At 40.6% G+C, this 17,252-nt stretch overlaps 1 protein-coding gene across 3 annotated transcripts in view; it reads left to right on the top strand.

The window, feature by feature from the left end:
* ULK4 (unc-51 like kinase 4) overlaps positions 1 to 17,252 on the top strand; it is a 408,217-nt gene that overhangs the window by 137,628 nt on the left and 253,337 nt on the right. For all 3 annotated transcript variants that reach the window (XM_024107953.3, XM_005278594.4, XM_065587118.1), the window contains 4 exons: positions 8,244 to 8,295; positions 8,532 to 8,626; positions 15,025 to 15,076; positions 15,176 to 15,320. In XM_024107953.3, the coding sequence (XP_023963721.2) occupies positions 8,244 to 8,295; positions 8,532 to 8,626; positions 15,025 to 15,076; positions 15,176 to 15,320 (344 nt within the window). The remainder of the gene's footprint in view (positions 1 to 8,243; positions 8,296 to 8,531; positions 8,627 to 15,024; positions 15,077 to 15,175; positions 15,321 to 17,252) is intronic.

Below are 17,252 nucleotides of genomic sequence, written 5' to 3'. Positions count from 1 at the left end.
TTTGGGCTCCAGAAGATTGCTACTGTCGGGTGAATGGAATGGCAGAGAGAGAACAGCTTTAAAATTGGTACCGACAGCGTCCCCTAGAGCCTCGGTACCTAGTACGTCAGCTCTGCAGAAGGCCAGACCAACACCTACTGGTCATTCATCAGTGTAAGAGACCTCCAGTACCATCAGCACCTTCTACATCAGTCGCTTCTGCTCATCTTACCTCAGCAGTACTGCCCACCATCCTGGTACCACAGGAATTTTGCTTTTCCAGGGTCTCGGTGGTTTCAGAAATGCCTGAGTGTCTCCTGATCGGCATCAACACATTCCGATACCGACCACCCCTTTCACTGCCCGGACAGACAAACAGTACTGACAGTCTCTCATAGCTTCCATAACTGCTCCACCTCTGCCAAGTGATGAAGAGGAGAACGATGATGACAATTTCTCATCAGTTTCTCACATTTCTGTCCAAGGCTCTCCTTTCCACTATCAGGGAGCTTTCCACAACTGCAGAACCAGCTTACTGTCTTGAGAGAGACAGCCCACCCAGTTGGTATGGATGCCCTTGGGTGCCCACATCCATGTCTTTTGCACCACATCAGTAGCCTTACAAGAACAAGTGCTTGGAGGCACCAGAACAGCTTCTCGCAAGGCTCAGTATTATCTCCAATGTTATTTGACTTATATTTGAATAACCTACCATATGCCGGATCTTGTGAGTTTTATGCAGACGACATATGCCTCGGTACTCAGTTCCACTCCTTTGACATACTTGAGTGATTTGAATGCATATATGGTGGCTATGGCTGATTATTGGTGGTGGTGCCTGATGCCAAGTGTGTTGGGTGTCTTCCACTTAGATCATGCACAAGCGAGCAGAGAGCTGAATATAGTTCTCAATGTTTAGCGAATAAAGCATGATTCACATCCAGTCTATGTAGGCATCACGTTGAATAGAACTCTCACATGTTGTGACCATCTTACAAAAACAGCAACTAAGGTCAAAACGCTCAACAACTTGCTTGGAAAACTGTCCGGAATGACTTGGGGTGCTAATACCCAAATGGTACGCACTTCAGCCTTGGCACTGTTATTCAGCTGCAGAGTACTGCGCTCCAGTATAGAATCATAGAATCATAGAATATCAGAGTTGGAAGGGACCTCAAGAGGTCATCTAGTCCAACCCCCTGCTCAAAGCAGGACCAATTCCCAGCTAAATCATCCCAGCCAGGGCTTTGTCAAGCCGGGCCTTAAAAACCTCCAAGGAAGGAGACTCCACCACCTCCCTAGGTAACGCATTCCAGTGTTTCACCACCCTCCTAGTGAAATAGTTTTTCCTGATATCCAACCTGGACCTCCCCCACTGCAACTTGAGACCATTGCTCCTTGTTCTGTCATCTGCCACCACTGAGAACAGCCGAGCTCCATCCTCTTTGGAACCCCCCTTCAGGTAGTTGAAGGCTGCTATCAAATCCCCCCTCATTCTTCTCTTCTGGAGACTAAACAATCCCAGTTCCCTCAGCCTCTCCTCATAAGTCGTGTGCTCCAGACCCCTAATCATTTTTGTTGCCCTCCGCTGGACTCTTTGGACTCAGTATGGGCTTGCTCATCTCACACAAGGATGATCGATGTGCAACTTAATTCCACCAAGCGTATTATTTCAGGCACACTTAAGTCTACTCCTCTACCGTGGTTACTGGCTCCTCCACCAACTTTGGCATGCAGTTTCAAACAATTTCAAGACTTTATCAGAAGGCTAGCGGACTCCTTAAAAATTCTGCTAGAAGAGATTAAGGAGTCGCAACACAGGCTACTTGACATCTTGCACACATTCTCATCTCTCCACATTGTGAGGCCTTGCTGCACTCAGCAAAAATACCTCTCACCTATAAGAGCGGGAAAAAAATACTATGTTCCCTCCAAGGGCTCAGGCTTTTTATTTTCACACCCATCCCCAAACTCCCTTATTGTCAGTGCTGTAAATCTACATGACAGACAGCACCATGCTAAATCAATGCCATATGATGAGGATTTTAAATATGTGGATTTATTTGGGCAAAAAAATCACAATCATCTGCTATTCTGTGATTTAGGGTAGCCACTTATCAAACTCTCATGGCAAAGTATATAATATATTAATTACTCCAAACTGAATGCCTTTACTGGCAATCTTCCAACAGACCAGAGGGAGCAATTTCAGATGATCACTGCTGAAGGCCAACTCCTTGCAAGTACATCTCTGCAGGCCTCTCTAGCCACTGCTGACACAGCCACTACAACGGTGGTCATGAGGAGGGCTTCCTGGCTTCAACTATCTGGCTTTTCAAAGGAAATCCAGCCTACAGCGGAGGTCCTTCTGTTTGAAGAATCAAAGTTGTTCATCAAGAAGACTGATGAATCCCTCCACACATCAAAAGATTCTAGAGTCACCTTGTGCTTGTTAGGAATTTACATGCCTACACACACAAAAAAGATTCAGTAAATCCCATATGGTGCAGAGATTACAGCCTACTCAATTCTCCTTCCCCCCGACCCGAGGCCTTATGAAACCCAGCACAAGAGATTGCAGAAGAGTACACCAAGTGCCCCACAAGCATTCACTTCATAACCCTCTATATCAAAACATCAATTATGGTAGGTTGGTCAAGGGCCCGAATTACCACCCCCATCCTTATCTGTTGCAACAATCCGCATGTTTCTCTCCCTTCGGCAACCACCTTGCTCTTTTTCATTAAAACTGGGAGCACATAACTACGGACAAATGGGTGTTGGAGACAATTTCTACAGGATATTTTATCCATTTTACCTACCTACCTCTCTTCCCCCCCCCCCCCCCACCTTCCCTTTTCAGGCACCCTTCTCATGAGCATCTTTTACAACCAAAAATCGACTCACTCTTGAACCTGGATGCTGTAGAACCAGTTTCCGCACAATACAGAGGGAGGAAATTCTACTCCAAGTACTTCCTGGTACTGAAAAAAAAACACAGTTGGAGATCTATTCTAGATCTAAGATCACTCAACAGATTTGTGAAGGTTCAGCGATTCAAAATGGTAATTCTCACAGCAATAATTCCATCTCTGGACCAAGGGGACTGGTTCTCAGCTCTTGACCTGAAGGTTGCTTAATTCCATATTGTGATCCAGCCATCCCACAGAAAGTTTCTCTGATTTACTCCGGGTTTGATCGCTTTTAATACAATATGCTCCCATTTGGCCTATCTTCTGCGCCCAGAATGTTCTCAAAGGTCCTTTCTGTGGTAGCAGTACATCTTCGCAAACAAGGAATTCTGATCTTTCCATACTTAGACGATTACCTTCTCAAGGCATGCTCCTTCAACAAGGGTTTGATGGTCACACAAAAAGTCATGGACCTATTTCTCTGACTGGGACTACAATTAAATATTCAAAAGTCCGTATTAACTCCAGTACAACATCTGGAGTTCATAGAAGCCTCCTTCAATGCAGTAGAAGCCAAAACATTCCTCTCCTTGCACAGATTCAGCACTCTGATCAATTTTTTCTTAACAGTCTGGGTCAGCCCTCGGACTGTCTCCAGCTACTGGGACACATGGTGGTGGGCACCTTTGTAATAAGCCTTGCAATACTTCACATTGGGACACAGGTCTTCTGTATGCATTTCAACCTAGAACTAAAAAGGTCAGGATTATCTCTAAGCTCTGTCAAGGTGCACTTTGTCACAGTCACAGCCTTCCCTCATCAGATAGAGGGTTATTCTGTTTTCGCTCATCCCACAACCAGAGGGTTTCTCAAAGGTCTAGGTAATCTCTCTTCACAAATCGGATGCCCCATACTGACATGGGACCTCAATTTTGTCTTTCAGTGTCTAACAAGACCTCCCTTTGAACCCATGGCCGCTGCTCCCTTCAACACCTCTCTATGAAAACTGTCTGAAGAATAGGAGAGAGAGGGGGCTCTAATGGCATACCCCCTCTTTACAGTCTTTTTTTTTTTTAAAGGCAAGGTGACATTACGACCACATCCCAAGTTCCTGCTGAAAATAGTGGACATAAATACTTCCACATAAACCAACTTATCTACCTCCCAGTTTTTTCTGAAACTGCACCAAGAAAAAAAGAGATTCAACATTGCACACAGTCAGTGTAAGGAGAACACTAGCCTTTTATTTAGATAGGACTATGACCTTCAGGAAATCTTCCAGACTATTTCTCTCCATTGTGGACAGATCTAAGGGATCCTCAGTCTCCAAACAAAGAGACTCTAGCTGGATATCAAGCTGCATTACCTACTGCTATCGGTCTCACAATCTTCAACATCCTTCTAAAATATGAAATCACTCCACGAGATCCCTCTCTACTTCCATAGCCTTTGTCAAAAATGTTCCTGTTGTAGAAACACGCAGAGCTGTGACTCGGACATCTGCTCATACATTTGCTGAACATTATGCAGTCGCTCATGACTCAGCGTCCAATGCCATATTTGGTTCCAATGTCTTATCTGCAATTCTAGATTCTACACTGAAGCCCCATACTTCCCACAGGAGTACTGCTGGAGAGACCTAGAATGGAACACCCATAGAGACACTACTTGAAGAAGGGAAGGTTACTTACCCAGTGCAATAACTGTGTGGTTCTTCGAGATGTGTGTTGCTATGGGTTCTCCACTACCTACCCTCCTCCCCTCTGCTTTGGAGTTCTTTCCAGTGAGCTCTGAGTTAGAGAAGGAACTGAGAGCAGTTCACCCATTGAGCACTATATAGCTCTGATGCAGGGCACGAGATGGAGAGAGCGCATGGGCGGGCTGAATGGACGCTGCTACCTAAAATCTCTGACCTGAGGTGCTGGGGGTGCAGGCATACCTAGAGTGGAGCACTCATTGGGGGGACACCTCTTGAAGAACCACAGTTACTGCACAGGGTGAGTAACTTGCTCTTCACACCCCTCTCCCATCAGATAGGATAAGCCTAGAGCTTCTGCACCTGACCACCTAATGGCAGAGATTATGGATGGCAAGCATCGAGCTATTTTGACTTTAAAGTAGGAATTTTGGCACTGGACTTGATTTGTCTCCTGTCCCTCTTCAATTAAACATAACACGAGGATGGTTAATGATATCCTGGAGAGCCATTCAGAGCAGACCAATTGGCACAATTCAGTCAGTGCAAAATCAGCACAGATTATGGATTTCCCAAAATAGTCAGATTTTAATTTGTCACAGATAAACAAAACGCTCTCTCTAAAGAAATTAGATGAAAGGTAGTAGCTTTCTTCAAATGAACAGGCAGACATAATGATAAATTGCCTTTTTTCATAGAAAACTAACTTATTAGACCTTGATGTTCATCCAAAATAATTGTTCTTTAAGTATGTGTCAGTGTGGATCCCACTCTAGGTACAAATGTGCTCTGTGCATTCAAGACTGAGGTTTTTTTTTTTTTTTTTTAATAGCAGTGTCTGTTAAGGCTGCACATGTGCCCTATGCCACCTCATGTCCTCCATAATTCCTTCATTGTAGATTTTTCACAGACAACACAACAGCCATGCACTACATAACAAGCAAGAGGGCACCTGCTCTTTGCCCTTCTGCCTGTAAGTCATCAACTTCTGAAATTGGTGTTGTCAGAACAGGACAACACCAGGATTCAGCAACAAGTTAGCAGGCAAGCAGTCTGTGACCAGACATGAATGGCCCTTGCACAGATGCATTACAGAACAGATATTTCATTAGTGGAGATTCCCCACAAAAGATTTTTCTGCCCCAATGGTAATGCAGAATGTCATAACTTTTGTTCTAGAAAAGGCCTGAGTCCAGATTCATTACCAGATACCTTCCTCCTTCAGTGGAATAGAGGCTTGTTTGTATGCCTTTGCATAATTTCCCCTGATTCCCAGGGTGAGTCCCACAATCATTCTGTTGGCTCCTTATTGGCCAAGGCAGCTGTGGCTGACAGATCTACTGCAGATGTCCAGCCTCCAGGCCAACTCCCACGCTGCCTGGAACTTGTCTCACCGAACCATGGCCAGTTACTCCACCCAGAACCATTGTCACTGCACTCATTGTGTGGCTGTTGGATGGCTCAGTAACACAGATAATGGCTGCTCCCTACAGGTCCAGGAAATCCTGTTTCAAAACAAAATGACATCTTCTAGATAACGTATTCTTCAAAATGGAAGAAGTTCTTGAAACGGGCAGCCCAAAAACTCCAGATCTCATTACAGAAGATCCTTGACACCCTATGCAAGCAGGTCTTCTGCTCAAATCTAGTAAAGTCGGCCTCTCAGCAATTTTAGCTTGTCACCCATCTTTCTTCTCTCTAGTTGGTCAGGAATTTTTTTATGAATACTTTTCACCCCCAAAATGTCAATTTGTTGAAACCTAAACTGTGAACTGAGGCAAGTTTTGACAAATATCCTGACTCAAATTTCGGGGAAAAAAGTTTTGAAATTGTTGAAATGGGATATTTCAGCATATTTTAAATGAAAAGCTTCAGTTTTTCCAGTCAAAACAACTTTTTTGTTTTGTTTTGAAATTTTAGAAATTTGGACTTAAAAAAAGGGGGTGGGAAGGTTGAAATCGAAATGAACATTTGATTGATCCAAATCAAAATTTTTGGGTTGAAGTGGGATGGGAAAAAATTTGAAATTCTCTCAGGATGGGAAACCCGTTTTCTGCCCATCCCTAATATTCTCATCCTATGCTACTGAAATTTCTTAAAGGGCTACTACATGCCCACTAGTCAGAGAACCAATTCCTGCCTGTGACCTCAATATAGTCCTCCTTAGACTCATGGAGTTTCCCTTTTAACCTTTTTCAGAATGCTCCCTACATCACCTCACTAGAAAGGAGAACCTCCTAGTCTTTCACTCCAGCTAGAAGAGTGAGTGAGCTTCAGGTGTTTATGGCTTACCCTCCCCAAATGATATTCCATAGGGACAAGGTGGTGCTAAGACCTTACCTGAAATTCACCTCCAAAGTGGTTTTAGAATTTCATCTGAACTAATCCATCAACTTGCATTTCTTCTTCCTGAAACCTCATTTGGCACTGGGAGAAAAGAAATTACGCACCCTAGATGTAGCCAGGACTCTACATTGACAGGAGTAAACCATTCAGACTGTCATTCCTTCTGATGGACACTGCTTATTTAAAAAAAAAAATCCATCTCACGTGTATGAATCACATGTGCATTTACTGTGGGATCCACTTGACAGTATCTCAAGGGATCACAGTTACTTTAAGGTAAGTAAACATTCTTCTATGACCTGCTCTGTAATAGTTTAAAAACAAAGATATAATGCTGTTATTGTGGATAGAAAACTCCTGTATGCATTTCTTAGGTATTAGGGAAAAGGTAGTGTGTTCTGGATGCACTTCTAACAATGTTATAGTAATACAATTTATCATTGACATCCTCAGGACATAAATTGAAAGTTCTATGAAAATTATTGTATAGCTTTTACCGTAATACTGTATAGAAATGAGGTGTATAACTTGAAGGTCAGAAAGATGATGCCAAAGCAGTACCTTGTCTATCATAAATATAAGTAATAGTGTATTAAATTCTGCTAAGAATTATTCCTTCTGTGGCAAGTAAGCATCAATAGCATGTCTTTTGCATCCCCTATGAAAGGTGTATATACATGTATAAAAGTGAAGTCAGAAGAGAGGAAATGAATTAAATAGCCCAAGAACAGTGGGAATAATAGTATCATATTTACTTATCCCAAATCATTAATATTTTATTCACTGTGCCTCAGAATGATGATTTATTTAGGTTATAAAGTATGCCTTTCTCTATGTACTCCTGCATGTAAGTGCATCCATACAATATGCACTGTGTGTGGAGATCAAAAAGATGGCACAAATTACAGAAAATTACATTTTCCAGAGGGTCTTTGGTCTTTTTCATGAGCTATTTTAATATAGCAGTATCCAAGAAAGTTCAAAGTCTCTTTTTAGAAAATGCAAGCTCTGTTACTAATAAAGTACACTATTTAATTGCTTCATATTTATCAGGAAACTTCTTGACATTAGTCGAGTTAATGGGCCTTGTTGTACAGTACTTTTGAGTATGCAACACCTTTACAAAACTGCAAAATTATGTCATGAAAACTAGAATACAAATGCATTCAACTTTCATATATGAAAAATATTAAATATGGTTGAGGATAGCATAGTTTTAATGAGGATGCTCTGAGGGGTGTGTGTGTGAAAAACATTTGTTACTCTTTGTTTTTAAACTCATTTTGAATGTGTATTTTTTTTTTCTACAGAATTTTATCAAATCAATAGATTTGGGAGAAACTAACTTAGATGGAGCAATAGGTAAGTTCATCTATGGCATTCCCATATCTTTATATGAATGTATTCTTACCAGTTGTGCTGGAACAATGTGTATAGTGGGGGTGCTGAGAGCCATTGAACCAAATGTAAACCCTGTATATGATGGAAACCACTTCAAGCCACGGGGTGTGGCAGCACCCCCAGTACCCCTAGTTCTGGCATCTATGATTCTTACTGTAGCATGTTATAAGGAAAAACAATGCTTCTTTTATGAACAGGTCAAACTGCATCAGAAGAACTAATTAAGACCACTTTATCAGCATTCGATGTGGTAACACAGCATCCAGTCTTGTTGACGCTCCACCGCTCAACAGTAAGTCCTGGTAGCACATGAAACAATTGCATACATACTGTCTGAATTCCCACTAACAAACGGAATGTTTCAAGTAGTCAGTAGTTATTAGGGTCAAGACTTAAAATATGTATGATCAGAAAATAGAAAAAAGTTTTAATTATTTTTTGATTGAAAAAGATTTGTTCATTTATAGAAAGATCTAAATTTAAAAGGTGAACAGAAATGTTCAGGTTCAATTTATTATGTCCAATCAGTTGAAAAGGTGCAAAAAGAGTCAGATATTTTGTCCAGAATTAGCTCTGGAAATCTGTTTCTAAAATGATTTTGTATTAGAAAAAAAATGGATTGACCACTTTAGCCACAGAACAAGAACAGCACTGAACATCTGTGGAAGTTTCCCTACTTCATTCTGCCAGTATGCCTTAACCATGACCTGAAGAGATTCACCTCTAAGAGTAAAAGGGTATTTCTGCCTTCGAGCCCATTCAGTCCTTGTTCTTTCTGAAGAGACTGCTACCAAGAGTACCAATTAATGCTGGTTATGGTATTGATTTTTATTATTATATGGACACTTGTTTACTGGAAATTGGACTGAACTCAACAGCCATCAAATTGAAACAGCCTTTGGTCATTAACAAACTGAGCTGGACTGATATGAACACGTGGCCTAGAGAAGAAAAACTCTGTCTCAGTTCTCCAATCCCCTTTTGGTGTGTGTGTTTTTCAGCTGACTGTTAAGTTGTGAAGTTGTAAGGACTAAAAATACTAAAACTAACACATACAAGAAAGATGAGCTGGAATTAAAATGCCTGTTGTTATTGTTGGTTTTTGAATAGTGTACAGTAAGCAATATACTGGGTGTTTGCCAAACAGTCAAGAAAGTCTGGTCCTCCCTACTAGGAGCTCAGAATCAGATAGATAAGTAGATAGAGGTTAAGGGAAGTGGAACAGGGATATAAAATTTATTTTTAAGTCAACTCAATTCACTGCAAGCAGAATTGCAGAAGCAGTTCTTGAAGCAGAAGTTAAGTAGCGATCTGGAGTGAATTCAAGTGAATGTTATCTCAGACGCTTAACAGCATGTAAATTCATTGTTAGACACCATTCCAAGAACAACTGCTGTTTCTTAAGATAATGGTTCTGTGGTTTTTAGTGTGTCTTTAGTGTGACCTCCATAAAAGTGATGCATGTTTCTTTCAAAAATATTAACTGAAATTTCAGTACCTTCTTTCAGTGCATTATATTAATTATAAGGCCTGTTTTTTTCTGAAATAAATTGCAGCAAGAAGGCAGGTGCCTTTTTAATATACATACTCGCAACATATTGTGACAAAAAGTGAGGAGTGACTATCCCACTTTACTTCCAAATTATCACTAAGCTGTATTTTCACTGTGCTGTAGCAATGTCCACCAAATTGCAAGCTGGTTTGCTGTAGATTCACGCCCTGGTTTGCTGTGCAAGTAACTTGACATGTAGACAAACTCTTCATTTGTTTCCTAGCTCTGCGTAGATCAAAAATGCTGCAAGAATCCATTTTAGTCCCAGCCTAAGAAAGGGCAAAGTCATGTGGGTTTTTATTTTATTTTTAATTTAACCAAACTTTTTTCACTTTAAAAGATATTCAATTTTTATTCAGATATTTTGCAAAGTTTTGTGGTAGTGTTTACTTTATCCAAACAATCACTGTCAATAACCAGAACTAATTTTCATGTCCACCCAAATGCTTGTTAAAATTTATGAAGTATGGCACTTTTGTATATAGACAGAATCCTTTTCCAGTTTTCAAATGGATGTCTTTTTAAAAAAATATTTATTAACTGAAAATAACTACTTCCATTGCTTATGAACAATTAGTTTTGAGAAAATAATCTGTCACTTGCCTGCTTCATTTCCATCAATAAGTTTTCTCTTTCTCCAGACCAATACTAGTGTCCAACAAATGGCCATTGAGACCCCATATATAGTGAGGAAAGTGCCCTGAATTTAGTATGCTAGGTTGAAGAGATCTGTTTTAGTCCATCATAACTGATTGTCATAACCATGTCTGCTGCTAATAGTGTGAACTGTAATTAGCTTGCATCTGAAGAAGTGAGGTTCTTACCCACGAAAGCTTATGCTCCCAATACTTCTGTTAGTCTTAAAGGTGCTACAGGACCCTCTGTAATTAGTTTACCACTTGCGGGGTCTAGTGTGCTAATTATTTTGGAAAGTACAGCTTACCATTACTGTAGAGGAAAGTGCTACCTCATCTTACATGATGCATACAAAATATTTTTAGAAATACTGTTACTCAAGGGATACCTTTTAATTGCTGCAGGTTGGACATGACTGGAATCTATGAATATAAATGCCAGCACCCAAAGGAACTTAATGCTTTTTTGAAAAGTTGAAGCAAGACATGTTCACAGTTCCAGATCAATACTTTAAATATAAAAGTGGTTAATAGGATATCCTTTTACTTGCCAGAAATGTGTATCTTCGATAGGTCCCAGAGGTTAGGATAGTTCCTTTAGACAAAGTTGCCTACCATCAGTGTGTCATGAATAAAAAAATAAGCTAAAGCCTTCTTGAGTGGTGCATAACATTTGCTCCATAATAGCAACATTAAAATTGTTTTAGTTTCTAATAGAAAATGAAGAAAACACAATGTTTATCTTCATTTTAAAATAAGTTAATAAAGTTTAAAAATAATGATGTTATGAACGCTTTGGACTGACCGGCAATAGTAGGTTGACTTTCAAGCACCATATTCAGTTGCTGTGGACATGTGACAATACAGTATGATCAAATTCAAGTTGTTCATTGAAGAGATTTATTTCTAAAAGTGAAGGAACATGTATTGTTAGTAGGGTTAGAATAAATGGGGAATTACTTGGAATTCATCAAATGAAGGCCAGTACAGAACAATTTCTATGTGGAGTGATCAGTTTGTCATTATTCTGTCTCTGTAAATAGAGCTTTTTATTTTAAGACAGTTTGTGATGCTTAGGCAGTTTGAATGTTGTTAACAATAGGGTATGTCTCCACTTCGAACTGAGGGTGGGATTGCCAAATTGAGGAGACATTGAGCTAGCATGCTAAAAATAGAATGCAGCCAGAGCAGCACAAACTGCAGGAGGAGTTAGCTGCCCTGAGTTATGTACCTGTCCAACCCCCGGGCACGTACTAAGGACAGCTAGCCCGCTCGCAGTGCTGCAGCTACATTCTATTTTTAGTATAGTAGCTCAGTGAAAGCTAGCATGAGTATGTCTCTTCAAGCTGGGAATCCTGGTTTGAAGTGTAGACGTACCCATAATGTTGCTAAACAACAGAGCTAAGTCAACTAATATTTTTTGAACACTGCATTTTTTAGGTGTAATTCTGTAGCTTTGTATACAGAGTATATCAAAAAAGAACATTCCTTTTAAACAAAAAGAAAAATCTTCTTACCTACCTATTGGCCTAGTACTTCTTATATGGGACTAATCTACACGGGAATAGATACTCCCTGAAATTGCTTAATTTCTATTTGATTCTTGCATATCAGGGAGTTGTTTCCCTATATGTCCACAGAATAGGCCAGGGATCCTGCCTCTCCCTAAACCTCACAATGAGCCACCAGAGACCCTGCTATCAAGCTACCACTGACCCTCTGGCTTCTGCAGGGGTCACTCTGTCAGGAGCAGTCCTGACCTCAGCTGCCCAAGTACCTGTCCATCCCTTGACTCTTTCAGAGGCTTGCACAGCATAGGAAGGAAGCAGTATATCTTACTACATGTTCTGTCTGCAAGTTTTGTAAAGGAGGAAGAGGGGATAATGCATCAGTTTTGTTCCCTGCAAAGCTTTGGAACTGGAACACCAAGAAGCCCCCGCATAGGGGGGAAAGGAGCATGCCATTGTGGCAGCACACCTCTATTTCTGCACCCTTCCCCACTACATGTGCATAGACTCCCTTTCCTCATACATATGTGGAAAAGAGTAGATGAGCGCTTAGGAAGCAAAGCTGTCTGTCCCCTTCATGTTCCACAATATTAACCGTGGGCTTTCCCCTCTCTACTATATGATGGAAGACTGACTAACCTTTTCTCCTGCCTGAGGTGTAGGAATCCAGTCTTGTCTATTGCATATAAGTTCTTATAATGTCTTCATTATTGTAGTATCTGGGCACCAGTAGCATATTACAAGGTGTGTTCATTATCTGTCATATATGATTTGTTCTTCCTCTCATTCTCGCCCTATCGGGGATTTGTGCATGCAGTGTAGTGTTTTCTTTTGGTCGGTATTTTTTGTTGGTGATGGTGGGAAGGTGGTGAGGTTTGTGATAGTGCGTAATTCCTGGCGGAGTTCATTCCACGCTCTTGAACTGGCCCCCAAGAAAGCTCTGTCTTTGGCACAGATGAACTTTACACTTATAGTTGAAAGTTCTGTTGTGACTGAGGGGGAAAGTTGTCAACCGTGAGCTTCATCCTAGATCCTTAGGCTTTTTTTTTTTTGATACGCTGTGCCCAGGCAATAGAGCACCATGAAGATAAGGACCAAGACATTGAATTTGATTGAATATTCTATGGGAAGCCAGGCTACAGAGTAGAGGAGACAGGTTTGGTACACTCACAGTAGCCTGTGTTGCTGAGGAGACACATAACATTCTATAGTAGATGGAGTTTCCTAATGGCTGATGTGTATTGCATGGGTGTAGTCCAGACAGGAGGTGGTGAAAACATGTATACAACTGAGACCAGGTCATTGTCTGCCATAATATGATGGTGTTTCCTAGCCAGCCAGAGATGATAGCGGCATCTGTGAGTAATGCTTTCTACGTGAGAAGTAGCATCAGCAAGGAATCCAGGAGCATTCCTAAACTAGGATCTGAATTGACCAAATGAGATATATTCTTTCACCTAAAAGCAGCTGTGTTAAGTGGCAGAAGAAGTAATCCCATACATTCTTACCCATCTCACAGGTCTGTTTTGAGACTTGCTTAGTTAGCATTTGTAAAGCAATTTAAAGTCCTCCATTGAAAAGAGCTAATGGAGTGCTAAGTCATTTATTACTTATTCTATGCATCCGAAGAAGTGGGCTGTAGTCCACGAAAGCTTATGCTCTAATAAATTTGTTAGTCTCTAAGGTGCCACAAGTACTCCTGTTCTTCTTTTTGCGGATACAGACTAACACGGCTGTTACTCTGAAACTTGTCTATTATATATGTATGATAAGGGCTATGAAAGATTTCATAATGATGAAGTATTGAAAAATGCACCTTATACATTAAGAAGACTTGATTGAGTACTCTATGAAATTAAATGATTCTTCTCCAAACAAAAAATTGTTAACCATTGTAATGTGTCATTTTTGTAACATTCAAATAAATTCAGTGGAACTAAACTGATTTATACTAACTAAGAAGCTAGCCACAAATATATATATATTTTAAAACATCATATCATACATTCTGTTCAGAGCAATCGAGAAGCCCATCTTGTGGTAGCATGGTCAAATCGTTTGTTTCCACTAGATATTTTTTGTGGTGGTGTTATCCTGAAAGTTCTTCATTATTTGATTTGTGTAGTTTACTGAAATGATGATTAACTAGTAATATTAACTTCTCAGTTTTAGGATCTGTGACCTGCCCTGGATGCTCAAAATCAGTTTACTGTATTGTATTGCTTCTGATGATTTTCATCTCTGCTCCTGTTGTTTTCCATTCCCAATAACTTTTTTTGTGTGTGTGTGCTTGTTAGAAGGCTGAATTTGCATAAAATTGAGGTTGAAAATAAGCTGTCATTCCACTAAAGAGGGGACTTGATATATCAGACTGGAATATATTGCTCAGTGACTCTTGGGAATATAGAAACATTTTATTGGAGTATATTTTTTTCAAAATTCAAGACTTCAGTCTCTAAATCTGAATCTTAACGGGAACCTATGGATGACTGTACTGGAAAGAACCAATGGTTTATCTAGTTGAAATATCCTCTCTCTGAAATTGATGATGAATGCATCAGTGTGGAGCGTGTGAAACTTCCACAATGTACCTTAACTATCATTGGAGGAAATTTCTTCCTAATCCCATCTGATTAGTTTATGGACTGGAGCATGGGGATTAATACACTTAGATATTAAAGAAGCTAAAATAAAATTACCAACATCAGCACCAAATTCTGCTTTTTAAACTAAAAAGAATTCTCAGTAAATTGTGCCAACATTGATACTGCTGTTTTTGATATACAGATGTTATCATCTATGACTTTATAGTGATTTACTAGAGCAAAGTGAACTTGGTGGCCTAATAAGTGTGATTATGGATGGATTTCCATGATTGTTCATCCCTTTGATTAAAGAGTCTAGCAATGGAATAAACAGATTATGTATATATATCTGAGTTCTATTTTTTCTTTCTGAATGATCTAAACCAGATCTTTTTAATGCTCTGTTTTAGGTTGTGGACTATATCCTCCCACCCTTAGTTTCTTTGGTCCGTAGTCAGAATGGTAAGTACATAGCCACATCAACTAAAATTTCCATGAATTCCACATTTTGTTTTAATTAGACTTCAGTGTGGTCACGTTCTTGGCACATTTATTTTCAAGTGGAATGGAGACTCTTCAGCTTGCGGTTGCTTTCAGAAACCACATCACTGCTTGTGAGCCACGAGGTCATGGCTGAGGAGAAAGAGGAGAGCCTTGACTCAAACAACAAGCTTCTGTGTCTCATTAGAGATTCATTGCTGCCTCAGTAAGTACAGTACAGCTACCCTAATGGGGCATAATTTGATATACAATCCATTTTGACTGTATATTTGTTTTAAATACCTTTTTGATTTAAACAAAACTAAAATAGTAGTAAATAATGATAAATTGGTGTCAGATTTTTCTGCCAGATGTGTGCCTGCAAAATCCATTCAGTACTTGTGATGGGATCCCCGGGGTACAACCAGAAATGTGGGACTGCTGTATCCCTTAAACTCTCCAGCCTGGCCTGTCTCTTTCAGTGCAATGCCAGTGACAAACAGCAAACCTTTCCAGGGGCTGTGATCACTCAGCCATCAGCATGTGGAGATTCACACCCAGCTAAATTGTAGGAATGCTCTCTCAGCCACTCATGAATCATAACGAGAGAAGCACCAGCTAATCACCCCAGTCTTGCCCCCAGGGCCAGCTCCAGCATGTCTGCCGCCCCAAGCAAAAAAAAAAAAAAAGCCGCGATTGGCGGCGGCAGTTTAGCGGCAGGTCCTTCGCTCCTAGAGGGAGTGAGGGACCTGCCGCCCCCGAATTGCCACAGGTGCCGCCCCTCTCCTTTGGCCGCCCCAAGCACCTGCTTGTTAAGCTGGTGCCTGGAGCCGGCCCTGCTTGCCCCCCCAGACGTATACCATCTCATACTGCTCAAGACTCCCTTAGACAATATAAACTCATTAATTAGTTCGCCACTCCAACAAAGGGTTGTGGATGTGCAACAGCCCTTGTTAATCTGAGCTGAGATTCCCCAAGCACTTCAACCAACCCCACACTGTTTTAGGTAAAATATAAAACAGATTTATTAACTACAGAAAGCTAGATTTTAAGTAGCAGGCATAGAGAGAAAAATTGATTACACAAGAAATTAAAATAAAATTTCAGTCTAAATTCTAACTTTAGCAGACTAAGCAAGATTTGAATCAAACAGCTTTGCTCACGCTAATAGATGTGACAGGCATCTCATAGTCCTTAATACACAGGCTGTATTCCTTTTCAGTCTAGGACCCATCTCCCCAATTCAGAGTCTTTATCTTCCAGGTGTGGAGATGGGGGACGAGAGAGCCCAAGTGATGATGTCACTGTCCCTCTTTTATACTTCCTTCCAGCAACTAGAAAGATCCTTGTTGTGACGTGAGAGTTAGGCAACCCTCACTGCATACATGCCCTCTCCACGGAGTCTCTGGGATAGCAGATTCTTCTTGATGGGCCATCAGTGCCTGTCTGGCCAGTGATAGTTGCCTCAACCACACAACATATTTCATTAACATATATAGCAATACTTCATAACTGTACATAAAATGCTAGTGCGCATAATCCAATAGGATATTAATGCTCAGCAAATCAAGACTTTTTAAACTATATCTCACAAGACATACTTTGTACAAAACCTATCATAGTCATATCACAGTGGTGAATATGGGGGTTCCGAGGTACAGAGTGTCACAATGACACAAATAGAACATTTGTGGGACGCCCAAGTTGTATCTCAGTGATACTGTCTCCATGGTTTCTCTTAGAACAAGACAAGAATTACCCTCCGCTCTTAGGCTGTGATTTAAACAAATCCATGTTTGCCCAGCTAATGAGTTAAGAACTGTTCTTCTTTGAGTAGATGCAGCCATGTATTTCATGTAGGCATGTGTCCAGTGTACCAAAGCCGTAGAACTTTGTCCAGAAGTACCCACTGAGTGGCACTCATACCCTGCTGTCCTAGCCCCCCTCTGGCTTTGTAAGGGTGGCATTGCCCCAATCCCCCTCAAGTTCTTTCTCACCTCCTGCAGCTAGAGTCAGAGCTCAGTGAGGTGTGTTCACCTCGCATTTTCAGTCTTGGTTTTCTGAGGTTTTTCTTGTTTTATTCTATATAATAGTTAGTGGTACTTTAGGTTTAGTTTGGTGTTAGTTTGAGTAGTTGTCTGCCCTGTCTGATGCCCTC

Source organism: Chrysemys picta, chromosome 2, assembly GCF_011386835.1.
Source record: "Chrysemys picta bellii isolate R12L10 chromosome 2, ASM1138683v2, whole genome shotgun sequence".
NCBI classification, from domain to species: domain Eukaryota; kingdom Metazoa; phylum Chordata; order Testudines; family Emydidae; genus Chrysemys; species Chrysemys picta.
This window is presented reverse-complemented; position numbering and strand designations above follow the sequence as displayed.